At 28.1% G+C, this 20,873-nt stretch overlaps 1 protein-coding gene across 1 annotated transcript; it reads right to left on the minus strand.

The window, feature by feature from the left end:
* Window positions 1–2,339: 2,339 nt before the first annotated feature.
* Window positions 2,340–20,753, minus strand: LOC107440109 (casein kinase I). The gene is made up of 7 exons (XM_016052914.4): window positions 20,167–20,753; window positions 18,807–18,917; window positions 17,276–17,424; window positions 16,289–16,517; window positions 9,583–9,753; window positions 6,130–6,278; window positions 2,340–3,637 (listed from the first exon to the last, which is right to left on the minus strand). Exons 1-7 carry the CDS (start codon window positions 20,240–20,242, stop codon window positions 3,266–3,268), a joined length of 1,257 nt encoding a protein of 418 aa, XP_015908400.2. The 5' UTR covers window positions 20,243–20,753; the 3' UTR covers window positions 2,340–3,265.
* Between the last annotated feature and the right edge of the window lie 120 nt (window positions 20,754–20,873).

Below are 20,873 nucleotides of genomic sequence, written 5' to 3' on the forward strand. Positions count from 1 at the left end.
ATTGAATAAAAATGTAAGTCTGGAATCATATTTCTTTTTTTTTTTTCTCTTTAACTTAAAAAAGACTAGATTGTTTATATTCACTAAATAACTCATTATTTTATTAAACTTTTGATTCATTTCATAAATATTTAACTTTTTAAGCAGCAATAGTATATCATATTTAATAAAGTGGAGTAAAATTAATGGTATTCAACTGTTTCTGTCAAGTCACACATTTTTCAGTTATAAATTACCTTTTAAATGAAAGATATACAATACAATATGGCAAACACCGCATTTCAAAATCAAAATTTCTTGTTTAACATAAATTAAAGTAAAGTAAAAGGTAGTTGGAGAACTTTAATTAATTCTAAAAATTAATAATAAAAGAATGGAGAAAATGTTTACACACTATATATGTATACTGCAAAACAATGCTATATTTTTTAAAACATATTAGAAAACAAACACAAAACTAACAATGAAGGTATCTAAAGTATTAGCAAAATAATTGAGCCAAATTTTTTATATTTAGCTAAGGCTTTGGACACAGCAAAGTTAAAGTAGTCAAGTAATTTTAAACTGCGATTTTTACCTCAAATATGTCACAAAGTTCTAAATATGGCTGGGCTAGGACTGGAAAAAGTAGGCTTCATCTTGAGTTTCAATTAAGTCAGTTTCATAAGACTATGCAAAAAACAAATTTTCTTAAATTTTGGTGAACTTTAAAATAAATTTTAAAAAAAAGTATCTCTAGAAGACTTATTAAAATGTATATACATAAATTGCATGTAATACTTTAGAGCAAATACACTTTTTTTTCCTCTAGATAACAGACATTTTATAACTATTCCAAATTTTGGCTTGTAATTGATTCATTTATAGTAAAATATAAAGAAAACAAAGTTAAGTCTTATAAATATTTAATGTTTTATTTACTTAATAAACTATTTTTAAATCAGTATGAAAGTGATAATCAATCATAACTGATTTTTACCATTCATTGCACACATTTACTACGTATTCCAGTGTACAATTCGACCCCCTACTTACGATTAAGAGCAAATTTCTGGTATGTTGGGTGTATAAGTCTATTGCTGAAAAAAATATATATATATATAAAAATTTCGTGTGTTTACAAAATTTTCTCAAGCTAAAACTATTTCACATTATTTTATCCGGATATACGACAATTGCTCTCAAATAAAGAACATGAGGCGCCCTCTGAAATAAAGACTCATTATTCAATGTTGTGAGGCAAATTTCATAATCATATATATTATTGTAAAATCTTTTAGAGTATGGAATTCCAAATGTGGATGGAAGATTTTAATGGGACTCTACAAATGAGGATGAAAAAGAATCCATAGCAAGGTGGGATTCGTATGACGACACTACTAGGGTTAAGATGATGTTCTGGAATCTTTAAATTTGTAGCTTTACCGCATGTTTAAAAGTTTTCATAATGACTTTTTTTTTTTAATTAATCTTGAATTATCTAACTTTTATCCTTAAGTTTTTCTGAACATTTAAGGGTTGTTTTTAAAAAAATCTTTACACATAAAGAAAATAAGATAGAAAATGTAAAATTAATTGTATATAACACATTAAAAATAGTTTTTGAAAGGGGTAAATTTATACATAATGATTTATATATTTATAAATTATTACATCTCATTGTTTATAATGTAATAATTTGCACAAATAATGTGCACAAATTTTTCATGATTTTATTACATGTATATAAATAAACTCCCTGATTTTGTATAATTTTTTGAGATTGAAAAGTAGATTTATAAATCAGGATATACAGTAAATGTCTTTAAATTCTAACTAAACATATTTCATCACTTGTTTCATACTTCAGTATATATTTACCAGTTCATCTTTCAAAAAATTTATTTTTTAATAAAATTAAGTGAAATACATAAAATTATTTTCTAACTTTGAAGCCCTATTTATATACAAAACTTCAACTTCATCAGTTACTAACACTTTGGATACCTTCGGAAATTTGGCTAATTATTCAAAGAAACAAAAATAAAAACAATGATGCCCCCTTTCAAAAAAATGAAAACACCAACAACCAAAATAATTTTTTGATAAGTGAAATTAATTTGATAACCTGCTCATGGAAGATATCTTGGAATTAATTTAAAATTATAAAATTAATATAATTTAAATGAACTACTGAAAATGTTTAGTAGACAGGTTTAACTAAATTCAAAATTTAAAAAAAAAAAAAAAAAATCAGAAAAAGAAATTTAAAAACAAAATAAGTACATGAAATTTTAAAAGAAATGCTCATTTTTTAAAAAGAAATTCTAAAATTATGAACACAGAGGAAATTTATGAAGTACGACAGCTGTAGACTTTTTATTTTAGTCCAACAACAAAAAACTAAAAAATACAGAGCTGGAAGAAATTTTCCATATAAGTCATCTAACAAGAAACTCACAAAGTCATATATACATTTAAGTGCACATTTTAGAATTTTTTTTATCATAAAATATTCTGCAAAAACATACAAAAATACTTTGCACTATTTGCTTTCCAGCCAGACAGTTGGACAGAAAAAAAACAAGTAAAATTAACCTATGTTTCAAGTATAACTTAATTTTATACAAAAAAAATTATTCTAAAGTATACACCAAACTTGCAAACATTTAGTCATTTTATACAGTTTTATACAAATATATCAAATGGTTTATCGAATAAATAAGGAAAATGAGCATTTATATATATATATTTATATTTATTTATATAACACTTACTTCTTTTACAAAACAGGAACCAAAGAAAATGTACATAACAGACTGTGTCAGTAGATCTTCATAAACGTTTTGTTAGGACAAAGGATAAAATATAAAATGATTAAAGGTAATAAGTGAGCAACGTTTTGATATCATATGAACAGATTTCTTTAAGGACAATGACTTTGGAGACATACTTAAATCCTATGAAAATGTTCAACAATTTTACAAATCTGGCATTAAAAACACCATATGACTCAAAAAATCAGATAATGAACTGTACAACATCGGTCAAAATATATTTGAATGAAAAGGAAAGTGAAGTTGTTACAAAGGAAGCTGTTTTAAAAATCATTTCAAGTGGCACCACAGCAAGCGTACACACAATTCTTGATGATTTACTTTTCAGCTTAGCTCAGTATAAACTTTACAGGCTTCACACTTTTGAACTGGACCCCTCTTCAACAACTGTTATAATAAATTTACTCTTTTTTTTTTCTTTATCAATCTGCTGTTTCCAAAAGTGTAGGTCATCTCTGAGAATTGGGCTCATGACCGGCAATGCCAGCACGAGGAGTAGATCGAGTCCGTGATCGCATGCATGGCAGGGCGGACGGCAGAGGAGCTGCAGCATGGGAGGCTGCCACCAAAGCAGCGGATGCTGCAGGAGCTGGTCCTCCCGTGGAAGATATAGCCTGCGTCATGTTTGTGGAAGGTGTTAAATGATGAGGCAAAGATCTTCCTGTGGCAGGGCTGGCAGAGTCTGGAGCACCTCTTAGGCGGCTGCTGCTAGCAGTAGTTGGTGCAGGAAGAGCCCCACGGGAGGTAGTGCTCGTATGTTGATGATGCCTGTCTCTGCGATCCCGGTCCTCTTGCATTTCTTGTTGATTACGATTTCCACCCTAAAATTGAAGAACACGAATTGTAATAGATTAAATTTCACCCATGATTTGTGACACTTAAATTTTTTAAATTTCAGATATTTTCAAAATGAAATGTGTGGTGTTATGAGTTACCCCAAAACCATACAAAAAACTTCTGATATGTGATTGGAGTAATTAAAATTAGCTTTCATAATTTTTTAAAATTTTTTATATGATTGTTGGCTCACACACTCGCTGTTCGGAGCAATATCGATCTTCCCTTTCAGTACAATTTTATGTTAGAAAAAGACTGCAAGGGGTTGCTGATATAACTTAAGATCTATTTGCAGGGATGAGATTAGCCAAAAGGCAAAAAAGCTGAATTTCCACGATAGTAAATTTTATGCAAGCGCAACCCTTTAATAATAAATTCCACACAGTTTAATGTGATAAATAATGTGTTGACATACAATTGTGTACTAATCTATTATTATATAAATGATTACATTGATACTTAACATTTAGTGAAAATAAAAATTACCAATTGAAAAAATAAAGCTGGAAATTATATTTTTCCACAGTTCACATAAGAGAATTATTACTTGAAAAACTACCTGGATTAGCAAATTAAAACTACTGAGAATATACATTAATATTTCATTTCTTTTAATAAATACTGTTATGTGATTTATAGCAAATATATCAGTAATATTACTTTTTAAATTATATTGGGAAAAAAAACTTTAACAATAGACTGAATCATTATGTTCATATTATAGTCTAATCTAACTAGAGCCCTCTGAAACATATCAATAACAGTGAAGTAGAAATATATAGTAACTCCTTAACTTAACATACAAAAATTGCTATTTTAGTTTGAAAAATTACATGACAATCAGCAACTGTTTAGATAATTGTTTTTTATTTTATAAGAATTTTGCATTTTATAGCATAAATAACAGCAATTAGAAATAAAATTTTGATGTTGAGTTAATTAACTCTTCTTCCAAAAAAAAAAATTAAATTAAATTCCTTTTTAAGTGATTGCTTTTGTTTGCTATATCTTTTATGTTTGCTATATTTAGTCGTTAGTCCATCTTCAATCATCTTGTGACAAATCCTATTTTTTCTTCTTTGCAAGCACAGAATGTAAGTTTTGAATATATTCCCTTCCAGTTTCTCTGATGTTGTAACACTTACATATACTAATAATCATCGTCAGAAAAACAGTCACCTTTATAGTAACTAATTAAAAAAAAAATTTTACTTCTTACAAGAATCGCGATAGTTGATCTTAAAATTGCGTGCATATGAATAACAATTATGGATTTTGAAATCACATGAATATGAAACTAGATATACGATTTTGAAAATGAGAAAATACAAACTGGGATATAGAATTTTTAAAAAGCGTAAATACAAATCAAGATTCACAATTTTTAGATCGCATAAATACGAATCATGATCCGTAATTTTTAGAATGTGTGAATGCGAATGCCAATGCCTTATTTTAAAATCACGTATAAATATGAAAATCAATGTTTGATATTATAAACCGCATGAGCAAATCAAGACATTGAATTTTAAACTTGCGTGAATACGAATCGCTGCATAGGTTTTTAAAAAGGCGTAAATATGAATCGATTTTTAAATCTCGTAAATAAGAATCGCGCCGTACAATATTCAAATCGCGTGAATAAGAATCACAACACGCAAATATGAAAAGCTATGTTTGATATTAAAATCGTGTGAATAAGAATCGAGATATTAGCAGATTCCAGGCTTGGGACCTCTAAAAGGCTTGTCAGAAGCAGCGTCGTTTGAACTACGAAAATCGGATCTATCTGAAGGGCGGGTAAAAAATTCGGAAAATCTTATCTGCTGCGTGTAAAAGGGGAGAAAATAGCTAAAATAAGTAAAAATGAGAAAGGATTGGTAGCTATGTAGTTTGAATTTTCTGTTTCTCTTTGAAAATCTGTGAATTTTCTGAAAAAGCGGAATACTTATAAAAAAAAAAGTGAAATTTTTAGAAAATCTGAATTTTTGATTTAAAAAAAAGCTGAAATTCAAGAGATAAAAGTGAAAAAAGCGGAAAAATCTCATCCCTGTATTTGGAAACACATAGCTTTATGATCAAATTTGCTTTTGTGCTTCTTCAATTGACTAAAATCGCTCTCTAATTTCAAGCGGTTAGAAAGCTTTAAAACACGGTAAACAAACAAGTATTGACTCAAATTCAATTTCTATAAAGCTGTTTTTAAAGTTCCTTCATGGCCTTGAGGAAAAACAATAAACAGTTTACTGATATATAAATTGACACAGTTATTATAATAACTGTATGCATTAATTATTGTGGCGTGTAATAATTATTGGTTTTGTTACTTTGCTATCACCTAGCTCACATCACATTAATTACACACCTCATATAATGAGAGACACAATATTAGCAAAATAAATCTTTGTTTGGGTTAATACAATATTATCTGCTATAAATGGCAAATCAGTGAAGAAAAAAAAAAATTATTACTTACAAATTTAAGCATATTCCAGTCAAAGACATAATCATAAGTAAATTTTTGCCGGTGGAACAAATTTCTTAATAGTTGCCTAAGGTATGAATAATCTGGTTTCTCATCAAAACGTAGAGCTCGACAGTAATTTAAATATGTAGCAAATTCAGCTAAAAGGCAGAAGAGAAATATTTTACAATATAATATAGATAACATATTTTTAAATATAATATTTTATATATTTTTAAATATAAATATGTAAAATAAAAATATTTAAAATAAAAATAGATAAACAGAAATATTTAAATGATAACACTTGATGTGAGACAGCATTAAAAAAGTCAAAACTAATTTTTAGTAGCATAAAAGAAATACTTCAGATATAATAGGTATATAGAGGAATTTGGTTTATAGAAAAATCACTATTCGTAAAATCTGAGAAAATTAAAGAATCATTAAATAGTAAATAATATCTACCAGAAAATATGCATCATGCTGGAAATTTCTAAATATTCATTTAATTAATACACTACAATAACTTAGCCTAAATAAATGCTGAAAGATTATGTTCTGAAAGTCAATTAAAAATTTACCTTAAATAGTTAGTTGAGAAGTAAAAAACTTTCTAGTTAAGATACTAGATATCACAATTGTTATTAAGAAAGGTTATTATGAAAACCGACAGTATAACTTTTGATAAAAGATAGTGACTCCTACACACAACACAGTACAAACACTTTATTGCATTTATTTTTAAGTCAGAATAAATAAATGAATTTTTATATCAGAGCCAAAATATTTTTAAATAAATAACCACTATGCAGCAACACAACATGGCAATGTTAAATTTTTACAAATCTTATGTCTTAATTAGACTCATTCAAGGTGTCACATAATTAATTGAGTATTAAATTGGCTAGATGTAATTAAGCTACATAGAAAAATTTGTAGAAATGTTTTATTTCTACAAATTTGTGAAATGAATAATTTGAATAATGTGAGTACTATTTACACAGAGAAAAATTAAGATTACTTTGTTGGAAAAAGAGACATACACTACTTAGAACTAAATTCAAAGCGATTAGTAGCAGAAAATGGAAAATTTGGTCTTAAGTCATTTTCAGAAAAACCACTAAATATTTTCTGCTACAAACTAAATTGATTAAACTTTCTCATGTTCTTTAGAAGTCTAAAGCATAGAATGAATATTTTATTTCAATCATCATTTATTTAGGGTTTATTACTCAGCTTTATTATGCTAAAAAGGAAAAATAAAATTCAAAAGATATTTTACATTTTTAGAATTAAAGGACGTCTGGATAATGTGGGAAGGGGGCACTGATTAAGTTGGAATGGTATAGTTCGTTCACCAGGAGTTGGCACTTGGCTCAGTCTTCATCACATGGTTTCCAACAATCCTATTTCGTTATTTTTAGGAGAAGGATGTGAACAATCCTAAACAAGGTTGCTATTTGGCAATCGTATGACAAAAATATTTATTTTCAATTTTTTTTGCATTTTTTTAAACATTAAATATTTCATAAATTTGATATTTTTCTCTTTTGAGTGAATAGTTTGTCCATTTTGCTGGAAAAACAGCAATTTTTAAATTAAAAATATATTTAATTAGTTGGAGTAACAACAGATATAATAGCAGATGATAAAGCAAAGTAAGTGTCTGAAAAAGAGTTCACTGTTTGCGTTTGCTGCCCTTTAAGGGTTGTCTCATTTTCAAGCACGGAGATGTTTCTCCTCTTATCCCACGCTGAAATGAATTCTGCATCCGAGGAGGTGGAGCCAAGTGCCAACTCCTGGTGAACGAACTATATTTAACTGCTGCTGGAGAAGGTAAGAAATCGTTCTTGTATTTACTTTCCCACAGATTTAAACGGAATTGAGTCATAATGGGCCAGTATCTCAAACTGCAAAAAATTATTCGCGACCCGACATTGTAAGTATTTATACATTTGACCTAGTGTGATTATACCAATCACAAATGTGGATAAATGACAGTGAAATCGGCAGCAGACAGTAAGGTTATGGGGATCAACGCGTCATCAAGAAAGGTAACACCGGAAACTGCCCCACTTAGTTAAACAAAAATAGGCACGAGATAGTGGCTCAACTGACACTCTAATAAAAGGCAGGTCCAAGTGAGAGTATCTCGGAACACACAGTTTAGTGGACTGGGTTGCATATGGGACTGTGCAGCTAACATCCCACTTGTGTGCCTCTGTTGAACAACCGTCGTCCTTAACTAAACCTACAGAGGGCCCAGAACACTGTCACTGGATCATAAATATGTGGAAGAATCACGCCGAAAACAAATTAATCACGCTTTCTCATTCATTATGTTGGTTATGTAAGGGTACGCTGTCTTCTAGGCAAACAGTTAATGCCACATCTATAGCAAGTCATACACAAGCTGGTGGAGGCAGTGTTATGCTTCGGGAGTCATTCCAATGGGCAACTTTGGAGCCCATAGTAAAGTTAGAACAAACCCAGAAAGCAGCGGAATATCTAAATATAACTGTGAAGCAGTTGCACCCATATGGAGTATTTTCAAAAACTGAAAATGGAATCTTCCAGCAGGACCAAGCCTCAACTCAAAAAGCTTGAATTATGTTGGGAGTGGTTCGAAGAGCAGAATGATGAATTCCAATTAACGCACTAGTCACCTAATGGTAGAGCGCATTTGGGATGCCATAGAAAGGCAACTCAGGAATCAAACACTACCGTATCAGAATATTTCAAATTTCCATGACTGCTTAGACGTTTGGTCATCATCCACACAACGGCGATTAAGAGCTATTTTGAAAACCAAAAGCGACAAAAGGCACTTTTGAGTGGATTATAATAATATTTCCCTTCAGTGTATAAAGTGATAAATAACAGGCAATACTGAAAATGAAAATACCATAAAAAATAAAGCCCCACTATGAAAAGTTTACCATGTTAGCAAAAACAGATAATTTAAAATGTAGTTCTACGTCTAAAGAAGTAACTTTTATTTAAACGTCTATAGTATGTATATCCAACAAGTTATCTAAGTGTATTTGGGAAATACAAAATTTCTATTAAACAAACAGGCAATACAGAAATTGAAAATGCCATAAAAATAAAGCCCCACTATAAAAAGTTTACTATATTAGCAAAACAGATAACTCAAAAATTGTAGTTCTACATCTAAAGAAGTAACTTTTAAATGTCTATAGTACATAGCTGTCAACACAGATAGGAAAAAATCCAGTAGATTTTACAAAACAATATAAATTTCATGATAATTGTTGCATAATGTACTAAATATTTTACACATAAGGATTTTTAGGGGTTTTCATAGTCATCAAAATAGAAAATCTGCAATATTTTCCAGTATGGTTAACATTAAATGAACTTAAAATGTTATGTGTTATGTTACAAAAAGCATAGTAAATGACATCACTGAATATTCATCACTTGAGAGAAATTACTCACGGGCAAAATTTCTACATAGTTCTTCAATTGGAGTGGACATTTTTTTCTCACTAATTCGTTCATACTTTTGCCTCTTATTAGCTGCTCTCAATCCCTGCCAGGGTAAGCTGCCTCTATTGAAGTACATTAGCACATAACCTAGAGATTCAAGATCATCTCTTCTACTTTGTTCTAAAATATATGGAAGAAATAACAGAATTTATTTATTGAAAATTATAATAAATATTCAATATAAAAATACTACACTAATTGGAATTCAAAAAGCAATTTTCTAGAACAGGCTTGTTCATTATTTTTGAAACAATTATGAAAAAATTGAAATAACAAATTACTGTTATTATTCAAAAGGATCATACACCCTGATGAACTATTGAAATAACAAAATTTAGTCTAGTATTAATAAAAAATATGCGCATTGGTAGATGTTTATTTCTTCTAAATAAAACTCATTATCATTTAGAAAATATGAGAAAAAAATACCAAGGAAAAAGTATATTTTATTCCTCTTCTATTCTATTCGGGATATCTGTTACATTTCAGGTTTTCAAATCCATGACTTTTCACAACTAATTCCAAGAATTTTTCATGACTCAACAATAAATTTAAAAAAGCTTTATAACATTAATCGAAAATGATTGGGATAACCAAACTGTTATACCCTGCATCTTCATATTTATAGATTTTTTAATTTAAAAATCAGAGTAAAGAAAAAGAATTTTTTTTTTTTTTCTTCTGCAGAACTATATTCTAAAGATATTTTTCTTGTTCATCGGAAAGGAAAGAAACACTCCTGATTTTTCTGTTCTCATTTCGAAATATAAAAAAATTCGCCAATGACTCGCTTGCTTCAGCTAGAATTTTTAATTGCTAAAATAAAATAAATAATAATTAAAATTCTGAAATCACAGAAGTTTAAGAGATAATCCACTCTAAAAATGATGTTTTTTCTTTCATTTTTTTGAAAAAACATGATAAAAACATTTTATATTTTAATATAATATATGACTGTGAGTGGGGATTTTGTTAGAAATTCAGATATTTGAAACAGCATGACATTGGGGTGGGGGATTCCATTTAAAATCATGACATTTCATGACTAATTTTGTACAATGCCGAAATTCATGACATTCCAGGTGCGCGGATACCCTGTTTTAACTTATATGGCTTTATCTAAATAAGCCACAACTATTTTTAATAGAGTAGAACCTTGATTTTCATAACATCTTAAATCCCAATACCTTTGCAAACTGAAGTTTATTTCTTAGAGTTTTATTCCCCCTTCTTCAAAAACAAGCACATCTTTTTATTCTCTAAATTTTAATAATTGGTGTCCAGTGTTGATTAATTTGAATAATTAAGGTTCTACGTGAAGTTTTTTCGTAAAACTTACAAATATTATTGACAGTTTTTTACACGTTATTACAGTCGAACTCGTTTATAACGAGCTCGGATTTACCGAGGGAAACGAGAATATTTGGTTGGATCAATGTTAAGTCTATGGAACAGAAGTCGCTTTTAACGAGCAAGACCCGGTTTTAGCGAGCAATATTTTTCCGTCTTGTAATCCTTTTTCTCATCTTTCTAGTCTTTCTGTCTTATCTTTTTTTCAAAATGATAAAAAATGTGCGCGAAATAAAAAAAATGCGATTAAATTAATTAATGTAATTAAAGTAAGTATTAATTAAATTTTAAGTAAATTCAATCATTTGATCTCACAAGCCCCCCCCTCTTCTGGTTGCACGCCTGTCTTAAGTACCCGTTTATTACGAGCACTCGGATTTAACGAGTACATGTTACGGTCCCTTTGTGCTCGTTATAAACGAGTTCGACTGTATATAACAATCATGTTTTTCACAGGACTTGTAAATTAATGTCAAGAATCAAATTCTGCAACTGTCAAAGAGGAACACTCAAGAACAGTATGTAGTAACTTCGAAAAAAAAAGCAGAACTACAAATATTAAGTAAAAAATATAAAATTGGGATACATGAAACTTCCTGAAGGGGAAACTTAATTACTTCACGGAATAACCAAGAAATTAACTTATCATTCCTTTCTACCAAGAGTCTATAATGTAAATGGACTCATCTTAATTCCTTTAAAAAAAATGATGGACATTTTTTGCCTCAAGAAATTAATGGGGGGGGGGAAAGCTATAAAACAATATCTAAAAAAATTCAAGCTCTTTTTGTTAAATATTGCAACTAAAAATAGGAATTTTTAATAAAATAATTCATACTATTATGAATTATAAAATCACAATACCAAAATCTTATGATTCACGATGATAAGATTATTTCTTCTCATACATCTTTGCTGTTTTGACTAAAAGAATTGCATCATATTAAGTTTATTTAGTCAAATCACTTTTTATACAACAAAAAAAAAGAAGTCTTATCTGTGGAATTGTAGAATAAGAGGTTTTCTTTTTTTTTGCACATATTTTAAAGCACATATTTTCAAAGAAAAAAGTTCAGCGTTAGTTTAGTAAAATTTAAAAAGTTTCCTTTTTTTTTACAGTGAAGGTACAAACATACATTATGTATGTTCATCTTATCAATTATTGGTAGTTTAATCAATAGATTTTAAAAGTAAATCTGATCTCAATATTGATTTCCCACAAAGAGCCTAACATGTAAGTAAAGTGGAACTCATCTTAAAAACCAAGGGAAAAAAATTTATAGAAATTTTTACCTCAAGAGCTGATTGAGGTGGGGGCAATATTCAAAAGAGTATTTTTTTTTTTTTGAATTTTTTGTTAAGCATAGCAACTGAAAATTTAAATTTTTATTAAAATAATTATTTTAATTAAAAAATTCTAAAATCTTATCATGAATTATAAAATTTTGGTATTGTATTTTATAATTCATGGTAAGATTTTAGAATTTTTTTCTACATCTTTGCTACTTGGACTAGAAGAATTGGGTAATATCAAGTTTATTTGGTTATATCCCTTTTTGTAAATAAAATCTTATCTTTGGAATTGAAGAATAAGTAATATTTTAACAGTTTTATCTCTTTTTTGTGCATATTTAAAATTACAAAATTAAAAAAAGAAGAAAAAGTTGATAGCTAGAGCAATTGTAGAAATATTAAGATTTACTTTTCAAGAAAAAAATAGTAAAGGTATAGATATAAATTATATTTGATCAATCAATTAGTGGAAGAGATTAATAGATTTTAATGGCTGACCTCAATATTGAATTGGTGACTAAAAGGGTATATGTGCTAAGTATTTAGATGGTTAACATTTTAATTTAGGACCATCATACATCCATAATATGATTTAATGGTCACTGACATAAATAATGCGATGACACAAGTATTACATAAATGAAGACTAAGTTTTTAAACCAATTGAGCCTAGCACTTATAAATTACATTTCATATTGCAATTTACTTTTTATAGCAATCAAATTCTCTCCAAGTTATAAGACAGGAAAACAATGTAATGGGAAGAAACAACAGATCAAATTTATATACCAGCAAAACTGTGAGAGGGTTAAAGATATTTTACCTATTCACATACATTTACCTCTCTGACAATCCCCAATTTACTGGAGATAATGACACTTTACATCAAATACATTACAGAATATCTTTAATTTTTAAACAATAAAACACCAGTTCCTAAAAATGTTCCAAATTGCTAAATAAAAATTAACACTTAAAAAATAACTTAAAGTTTAAGAAAAAAAAACTGAAACAAAAGTGATTTTGATGTCAATTAAATTTTCTAAAAAAAATAATAATTTACATTTTTAAATTTTATAAAAGTAAAACAATCTGATGAAAATAGTGACGAGAATTTCAAATGCAAAATAGTGACTTTTATATTATACAAATGAAGAATAAGAAAATTATGGGTTTCCCCTCCCTAATTTAGGAGGGAAAAAAAAATTCAGATTTATAAGAAAATTTTCTTTTAAAAATTTATAATAAAATTGTTTCGCTGCCAGACCTCTTTCAAGCCTCATAGTAGGCCAAAGAAAAACCCACGACAAATGTTTTCAAAAAATTCAGGTAATTTTTTGTATTAATACAGTCAAACCCTGTTATAGTGAACCTTCAAATGACCAAAATTTCGGTTCACTATAACTGGGAGTTCATTATAACCGTACTGCAAACAATCTTAATGAATTTTTCCGAACTGCTCTCTTTTATTACACATTTAAATAAATAAGCAATAAAAAGAAATACAAAAATGATTCAAAAACAATATGTAGTAACAAAAAATGTGCTAACTTTTACTTCTTATGACTCTTCGTCTTACGGACAAAAAATTCAGGGATGGGAAACTGAGATAGAGGAAGCAAACAAGAAAAAATGCATATGCCAACATTCCACTCAATAGATTGCTTTAAGAATCAGTATGTGTATTTTATGTAGAAATTTCAAAATTACCAAAAAAACGAAGAAGAAAAAAATCAGTCGAAGACAGAAAAAAGTTCTTAATATCCTATTTCTCTACTTCTTTTGGTTCAGTATATCCACAAAAAAATATTATTACATGAGTATAGCAAGGCACAGGAGAGAATATTTTGTTCACTATATCAGGGAGTTCACTATAAACCATGTTCACTATAGCGGGATTTGACTGTATATATGTACCAGACAGCTATTGAAAAAAACGATAATTTGCTCTATATATGGCATTGTAATAGAATAATAAAATATGCCATTTTTTATTTCAGAATTGCTTACAAGTTTACAACAAAAACAAGTTTAAATAATTTCTAGCATAATTTTGTTAATGGAGCACCAAAAGAACTCATAATTTTGAAATCAATGATAATCAATTCTTCTAATCCAGACGCATTAAAAAAATAACAAATTAGTTAATATTCTTTCATGCCAAAATTGAATTAAAATTTGAAATTGTTAAAGACTTCTTTAATCAAATAAATTTCTTAAAGGAGGAAGAAATTTATTTGAATTACCTAAAATAGGTAACTGAATGTACCTCAACATTTTTCTATAAAAATAATTTAGTGGCTGATTCCTCAATTCACCAATTAAAAATTTTATGATTTAATTACTGTTATAATAAATTGGAATCTGACATTTTTACAATCAGATGAATATGAAGAATCAATAATTGTGGAACACAACAAGACTAACAGATAATTTCTTTAATCACTATTTATTATATTCCGTCATAAAGCTCATTGGGGCATGTGTAAACCAATACTTTTGCACTAAAGTGTACATGACCCTTAAACTTATCAGCGTAAAGATTTTGTAATAAATAAGTAATTACAATTGATTTCGTAATAAATAAGCAATAAAATTTTATTTTTCATAAAATGACCTAATCCACAAAATGTTTAAAATAATGACTGCTGCTGGTAAGGCTATTTGTTTGAACCATGTATAGAATTAGTGAATAGTCCTGGGACTATTATATCTTGCAATTTTTAATAAGATCAGACCTGCCAATCTAAGAAATTCAATAAAACCTGAGACTTTTTGTGACCATGGGAGTGTAAAGAGCAAAACTATGTTAAGAAAATATAAAAATTAATTCACTTATTCTCTAAATTTATATAAAGTAATTTTCTTACCCCTGAGAAACATAAAATAATAAATTAATCAGTCTTTTTAAAACAGACTAAGTGATTAATTTAGCATTTTTTAAAATCATTATAAAAAAAAAATTTCTGAAACTTTTTTTCATTTTGTCTTCCAAGTCATCAAATTTTCCAATGACTGCTTTGACAAGAACAGAATAAATCAGGATTTATATTAAGTGGGTAAATATTCTCACACAGATTTCATCTCTGTGAAGAATGATTAATACTGCCAGCTTCAACTTCACTAAAAGTATTACTTTTCTTGCTACTGACTGCAGACTATTTTGTATTGATCTTATCAACCGAACGATAAACTTGCACACTGAAACGAAATATCTTTGCACTACAAAACAAAACTAAGTTTTTGGAATATATCAAGAAACAGGGTTATTTTTTCAAAAATCCTTATTATAAAGACAGAATAACTATCAACAAAAAACTTGGCACTCGGAAAAGAAACAATTGAAACATTAACCCTAAGAAACATTCATTTAAAATACTTAAAATTTCAAATAAACTATTTTAGAATGAATTTAATATTTCTATGCACAGTGAATGCAGTGATATGCCTTTTCATTAAAGTTAAATGCCTTATTATAAAAAGTTTTACACTTTATTTTTTTGGTTAATTAGAAATTTTATAAAAAAGGTTTTTAAAAAAATAAAAAATGAACTAAATATATTTGGGTGGGAGAATTACTGATCACAGGAAAAAGGTTTTGAGGGCTGCATGAAAGCTGTGCACAGGTCTGACGATTCACACATTTATTGAGAAAAAATATTTGAGGAAATACTTTAGTAGCCTTAGATTCTGAGATTGCATACAACACCTGAGTTGGCAGTTCTGTAACAATTTTAAGTTAAATAAAAAGATTTTGAATGGAAAATCCAAATCATCAGATTCAAAAAATCAATTATTTTAAAATCTGTATTTATAGCTAAAAATCGGAATAAAGACAAGATAATCAGAAAAATCAGTACAACTACAAATCCTGCATTATTAATCAAATGCTTAACTTTCATGTCCAAAAATTTTCATAACAAAGCTTTTGTCCAATCAAAAGCAACACGATTTCTTAATTTTAGCACACCAAAAAAAAATGTGTAAGTGGTTTGGTTATACTAATACGTACCAATCCCTAGATGAGTATTGATGCTGGCATATCTAGCAGTTCCAGTAAGATTTTTGTTTTCCCTATAAGGGATATGCAGGTGTGTTCTGGAATCACGGTACTTTTTTGCAAGTCCAAAGTCTATTATATACACTAAATTACCTTTCTTCCCAAGTCCCATAAGAAAATTGTCTGGTTTTATGTCTCTATGAATAAAGTTCTTACTATGAATGTACTCTATTCTACTGATCTGGAAGGAAAAAAAGGCCTTAATTTAATAGCAGATTACATAAAATATATCATACATGTAGCATAAATTACACTAAATAGATTAAATAAAAATATTAATCGATAGAAAAACATGGTTTAATTAATTAATTGAAAGATCTACAACTCAAAGCCAACTAATTTTAAATTATCACAATATAAAACTTGAATCGATACACACATAAAGTCTGTTGCTGTAGTTTTATCTCTTCATTCTCAAGATATGTATTTTTAAAATTAAAATAACATTGATTCGTAATAGAGGCTGCATAAATATTAAACAAAAGTTAAGAAGAAATGGTGTTAATGATGTGCTTATTTTTTCTTATAACAGGTAAAGGTATGAGTAGTGCTAAGATTAAACACTTAAAACTGATTTCATTTTAATCATTAAATTAAGATTTTAAAAAAATCATGATACATTTTTTGATTAAATGAATTTTTTTTTAAAAAATCTCACATTTAAATTGAAGTTAACCTGTTACAAAATAATTGTAATATTTTGATCTTATGATAAATCAGGTTATAGTAAAACAAAGTATAATTAAAATACACATACACATGTACAAAAGAATACAACGAAAAGTATAGTATCAAATTAAACAACTCAAAAAGTATATACCGATCTAAAACTTTGATTTAATTTCAATGTTTAATTACATAAAAACCTAAACAAAAAGAAATGTATCAGTTTCACAAATTTATTACAAAACTATTTGCTAAATATGAAGTTATACTTACAAGTTGATCAGCTAAAAGTAATACTGTCTTAGAGCTAAACTTCCTATTACAAAAATTGAATAAATCCTCCAAACTTGGTCCCAGAAGCTCCATGACCATAACATTATAATCTCCCTCAGAACCACACCATTTTATAGCAGGTATACCAACTAAAAGTAATAATAACTACTTAAAGGAGAACACGAACTGTACTTTCAAAGAAACATAAAGAATTATCTTAATTTTAACAACAAGATCAACATAATGTAACTAGTTAAGTTGATCACCTACAAAAGTTGAATACTATTATCATGCACCTCTATTGGCTAAAACTGATAGGGTGACCCGGGGTAATTCACGATCACTCTGTTTCTGGGGTAAATAATAATGACCTAAGCTTTATTGAGAAAAAAAAAATTTAAATTTGAGACATAGACAAGAATGCTTGCACACTTTACTGAAGTATAACTACATTTACTTAATAGTTTTTTGTTTAATCCAACAAAATAAGTATTTTTTAAAATACTTTCTCTATTTTCCATTTCTAAGATGGGTATCAAAATGTGCACATTTCTGCAAAGATCTCCCTCCTTCTCTTAATAAATTGATTATAGGAAACTATATCAAATGCTGCCCCCTAGGTAATTATTGATCACTGAGGTAAATCCTGATCATTGTCATTTCTTCTTATAAATAGTATAAAAAATAGCTAATAAATAGTCAATTGTCTTTTCTTGAATAACAGTTCATATTTATTAAGAGGAACAACTATAAAATATTTTTTAACTATAATCACAAAATTTGTTTTTAACTGTATACAAGACAAATGCATTCTGATATGCACCATTTCTAGCTTGTCTTACCTTTCTTCTATCTTAATTTTATGTGTGTACATTGTTAGAATAATTTTTAAGTTGATAAATTAACCTAATTAAATATGGTGAGAAATTATAAACCTAAAAAGGATACTAAGCTTCTAGAAAGCAAAAATAGCAAATATCTTTTAATGATTGAAAATAAAAATTTCAGTGTGAGAGCTGCTGCCAGAGCTGAAGTGTTAATCTTTATTCCTGCTTTTAAATAAAACGTTTTAATAGCTGCTTAAAAATATCTTTTTGGTTCATTTGTTTGATCTTTAAGTCTTATTAGTTAATTACCATTGTATAATTATTTTTAAACAGCCCATTTACTATATAAACTGGTGATCAGTAATTACCCCAGAAATGATCAAGAGAAGGGGTAATTCCTGATCACTAAAAATTTAAAATCTTTTAAATTCTAATTAGATTTTCAAACAAAAGAAGGTAGCATAGGACTCATCTAATATAGTCTCAAACTTCCATTAAATATTAAAATTCTATCTTGAATAGTTTTTTCACAAAATAGATGTTTGCATTTTTTGATCATGAATTACCCCAGGTCATCCTTCCACTTATTGTCTTATAAGTTGACCACCTGTCTCAGTAGTGATCAAATGGTACATTACAATTGATCAACTTATACAGGTTTTATTGTATTGATATCAATTCATAAACCAGTTATAGTAACTTACCACCACCTTGCATCATCTTATAAAATTTACTCTCTATGTGAAGTTGTGGATGCTTTGTTTTGACACATTCTAACTTAATTGCCACTTCTTCTGCTGTTGTGATGTTAGTACCTATAATTAAAAAAGTATTTAATTAAGAAAAATAAACAAATTGTGAGTTTAAACTAATTAGACATAAAAATCCTAAAGCCTCTGAATTTAGCATCTACAACCTAGATTTATGAAAATTTCAATCTTTATAATAATAAAAAACTAGCCAATCCACTAATGTTACCCTTTTATCAATAAAATTTGAACTTTCTTCTAAAAAATTTACCTCTCTACATAAATAAAATTTGAATGCTCTTATAAGAGAAATATAACCCACTTTATCAATAAAATTATCTAATGCATAACAAAGTAACATATAGAGCATTTAAATGAATCTTTAACTATAAGTATAACCTCAGGAAAAATATGAAATTTCTATTCTATGATGTTGTTTCATTATTCATAACCTAATTAGCTTATTGCCATAAATGTTACAAAATATATACAAAAATAACTAGTTTCAGTAATAAAAAAATAGGTATTTTAACAACAAACTTTATCAATAGAAATACCAAAAGTTATTTTAATTATTATTTGTTACAAAATGAATATAACCCTGTTAGAATACCCCTTATTTAAACTAGAAATGCATCTAATACATCTAGACTAATGTTTATTGAATTAAAATTTTGTTATAACTATATGACTACAAACAGGAGGTAATCGAGTCAAGAAAATAGATCTTACAGAAGAAAAAGAGAATGATCATTAAATACTAAGACTAGCCCAGATTCCCAGATGTCATTTAATTCAGGGCAAATTTGACATTTCTACATCTATCCCCTATTAAACTTATTCATTTGCATTAAACTTTCGAGTAATTTAGAAAAGAATCAACAAATAATTCGTGCGAAAATATATTTTACTAAAGAATTATGGATTGTGCGTCATTTCCATAACTATAAACAATGCGACGTTACATAACATATAACTTAAGACAATTATTTATACAGTGTGAAACTGTAATTAATAAAAGTATGTTTTAGAATACATTTCAGTGTAGTGGCAAAAAATGCTTTTCTTATTATTCTAGTGAAATAAGCCTAACTATTAGGCCATAAATAGAACAATCAACCTTGATTTACATAAAGAAAATAAGAATGACGGGAATATTTCGGATCATGAGGAACTTATATTTATTAAAAGAAATGTAAATTTTACAAAACATGCTTTACAAGCTTTTCTTTAACTTATATTCTACTTTTTGTGAAAATTGCTAATAACAATAACTTTTTATTCTTTGTTCATTATGACTACTCATTGAACTCACCCAAATAAATATCGCCAAAGGATCCACTTCCGATCTTGCGACCAAGACGGTACTTATTCCCTACACGTAATTCCATATTTACTGTTTAAAAACAATTATTTTCTTTTAATTTAAGTGATGGTAAAGCAGAGAATGAATTAGAATAGCATTCACTCTCAATATCCAGGGTGGGCAGTGTTCGCCATCTTGGAATTGGATATGCAGTTCAACAACAAAGCAAGATCGTCAGCTTCCGCTTTCTTTTCCTGGTACAACACCATGAAAATTCGGAAAAGAAGCAGTTATCTAGATTATATGAACTATTATTGTGAAGGATTCTTCATTACAATGGCTTCTTTGATTTCAATTAATTAGGATTAATTAGATTTTTTTTGTATATGATATTGACGACAAACATTACAGCAATTCTAGGTGGCGCATGCGCATAGTTTGTTGCAGGTGCCCGGATAAAAATAGAGAAAATTCTAAACAGATGATAATATGAAAAGAAATTTCTATGTTTAAAGGAATTGTTTCAAATATCCAACATTTTGATAGCATTTTCATTAAAAAATATGGAATATTCAGTTTAATTTCGATTTTAAACTAATTTCGATACAAAAACAATTGTGGGTTTGGATAATCGATACGTATCGATCATACAAAGTACTTTTTTGAAATAAATAATGTTAACTTCACATATTCTTTTAAAAAAATTATTTTATTCT

Source organism: Parasteatoda tepidariorum, chromosome 3 (genome assembly GCF_982258835.1).
Source record: "Parasteatoda tepidariorum strain Cologne lab strain chromosome 3, Ptep-v5.0, whole genome shotgun sequence".
NCBI classification, from domain to species: Eukaryota; Metazoa; Arthropoda; class Arachnida; order Araneae; family Theridiidae; genus Parasteatoda; species Parasteatoda tepidariorum.

Excerpts from the sequence above, each read along its gene's own strand:
- LOC107440109 (XM_016052914.4), bottom strand. The coding sequence starts at position 20,242 with ATGGAATTACGTGTAGGGAATAAGTACCGTCTTGGTCGCAAGATCGGA. Across the intron at positions 18,918-20,166 it reads CTTTGGCGATATTTATTTGG|GTACTAACATCACAACAGCA; the intron begins GTGAGTTCAATG and ends TTTTAATTATAG. Across the intron at positions 17,425-18,806 it reads TAAGATGATGCAAGGTGGTG|TTGGTATACCTGCTATAAAA; the intron begins GTAAGTTACTAT and ends TATTACTTTTAG.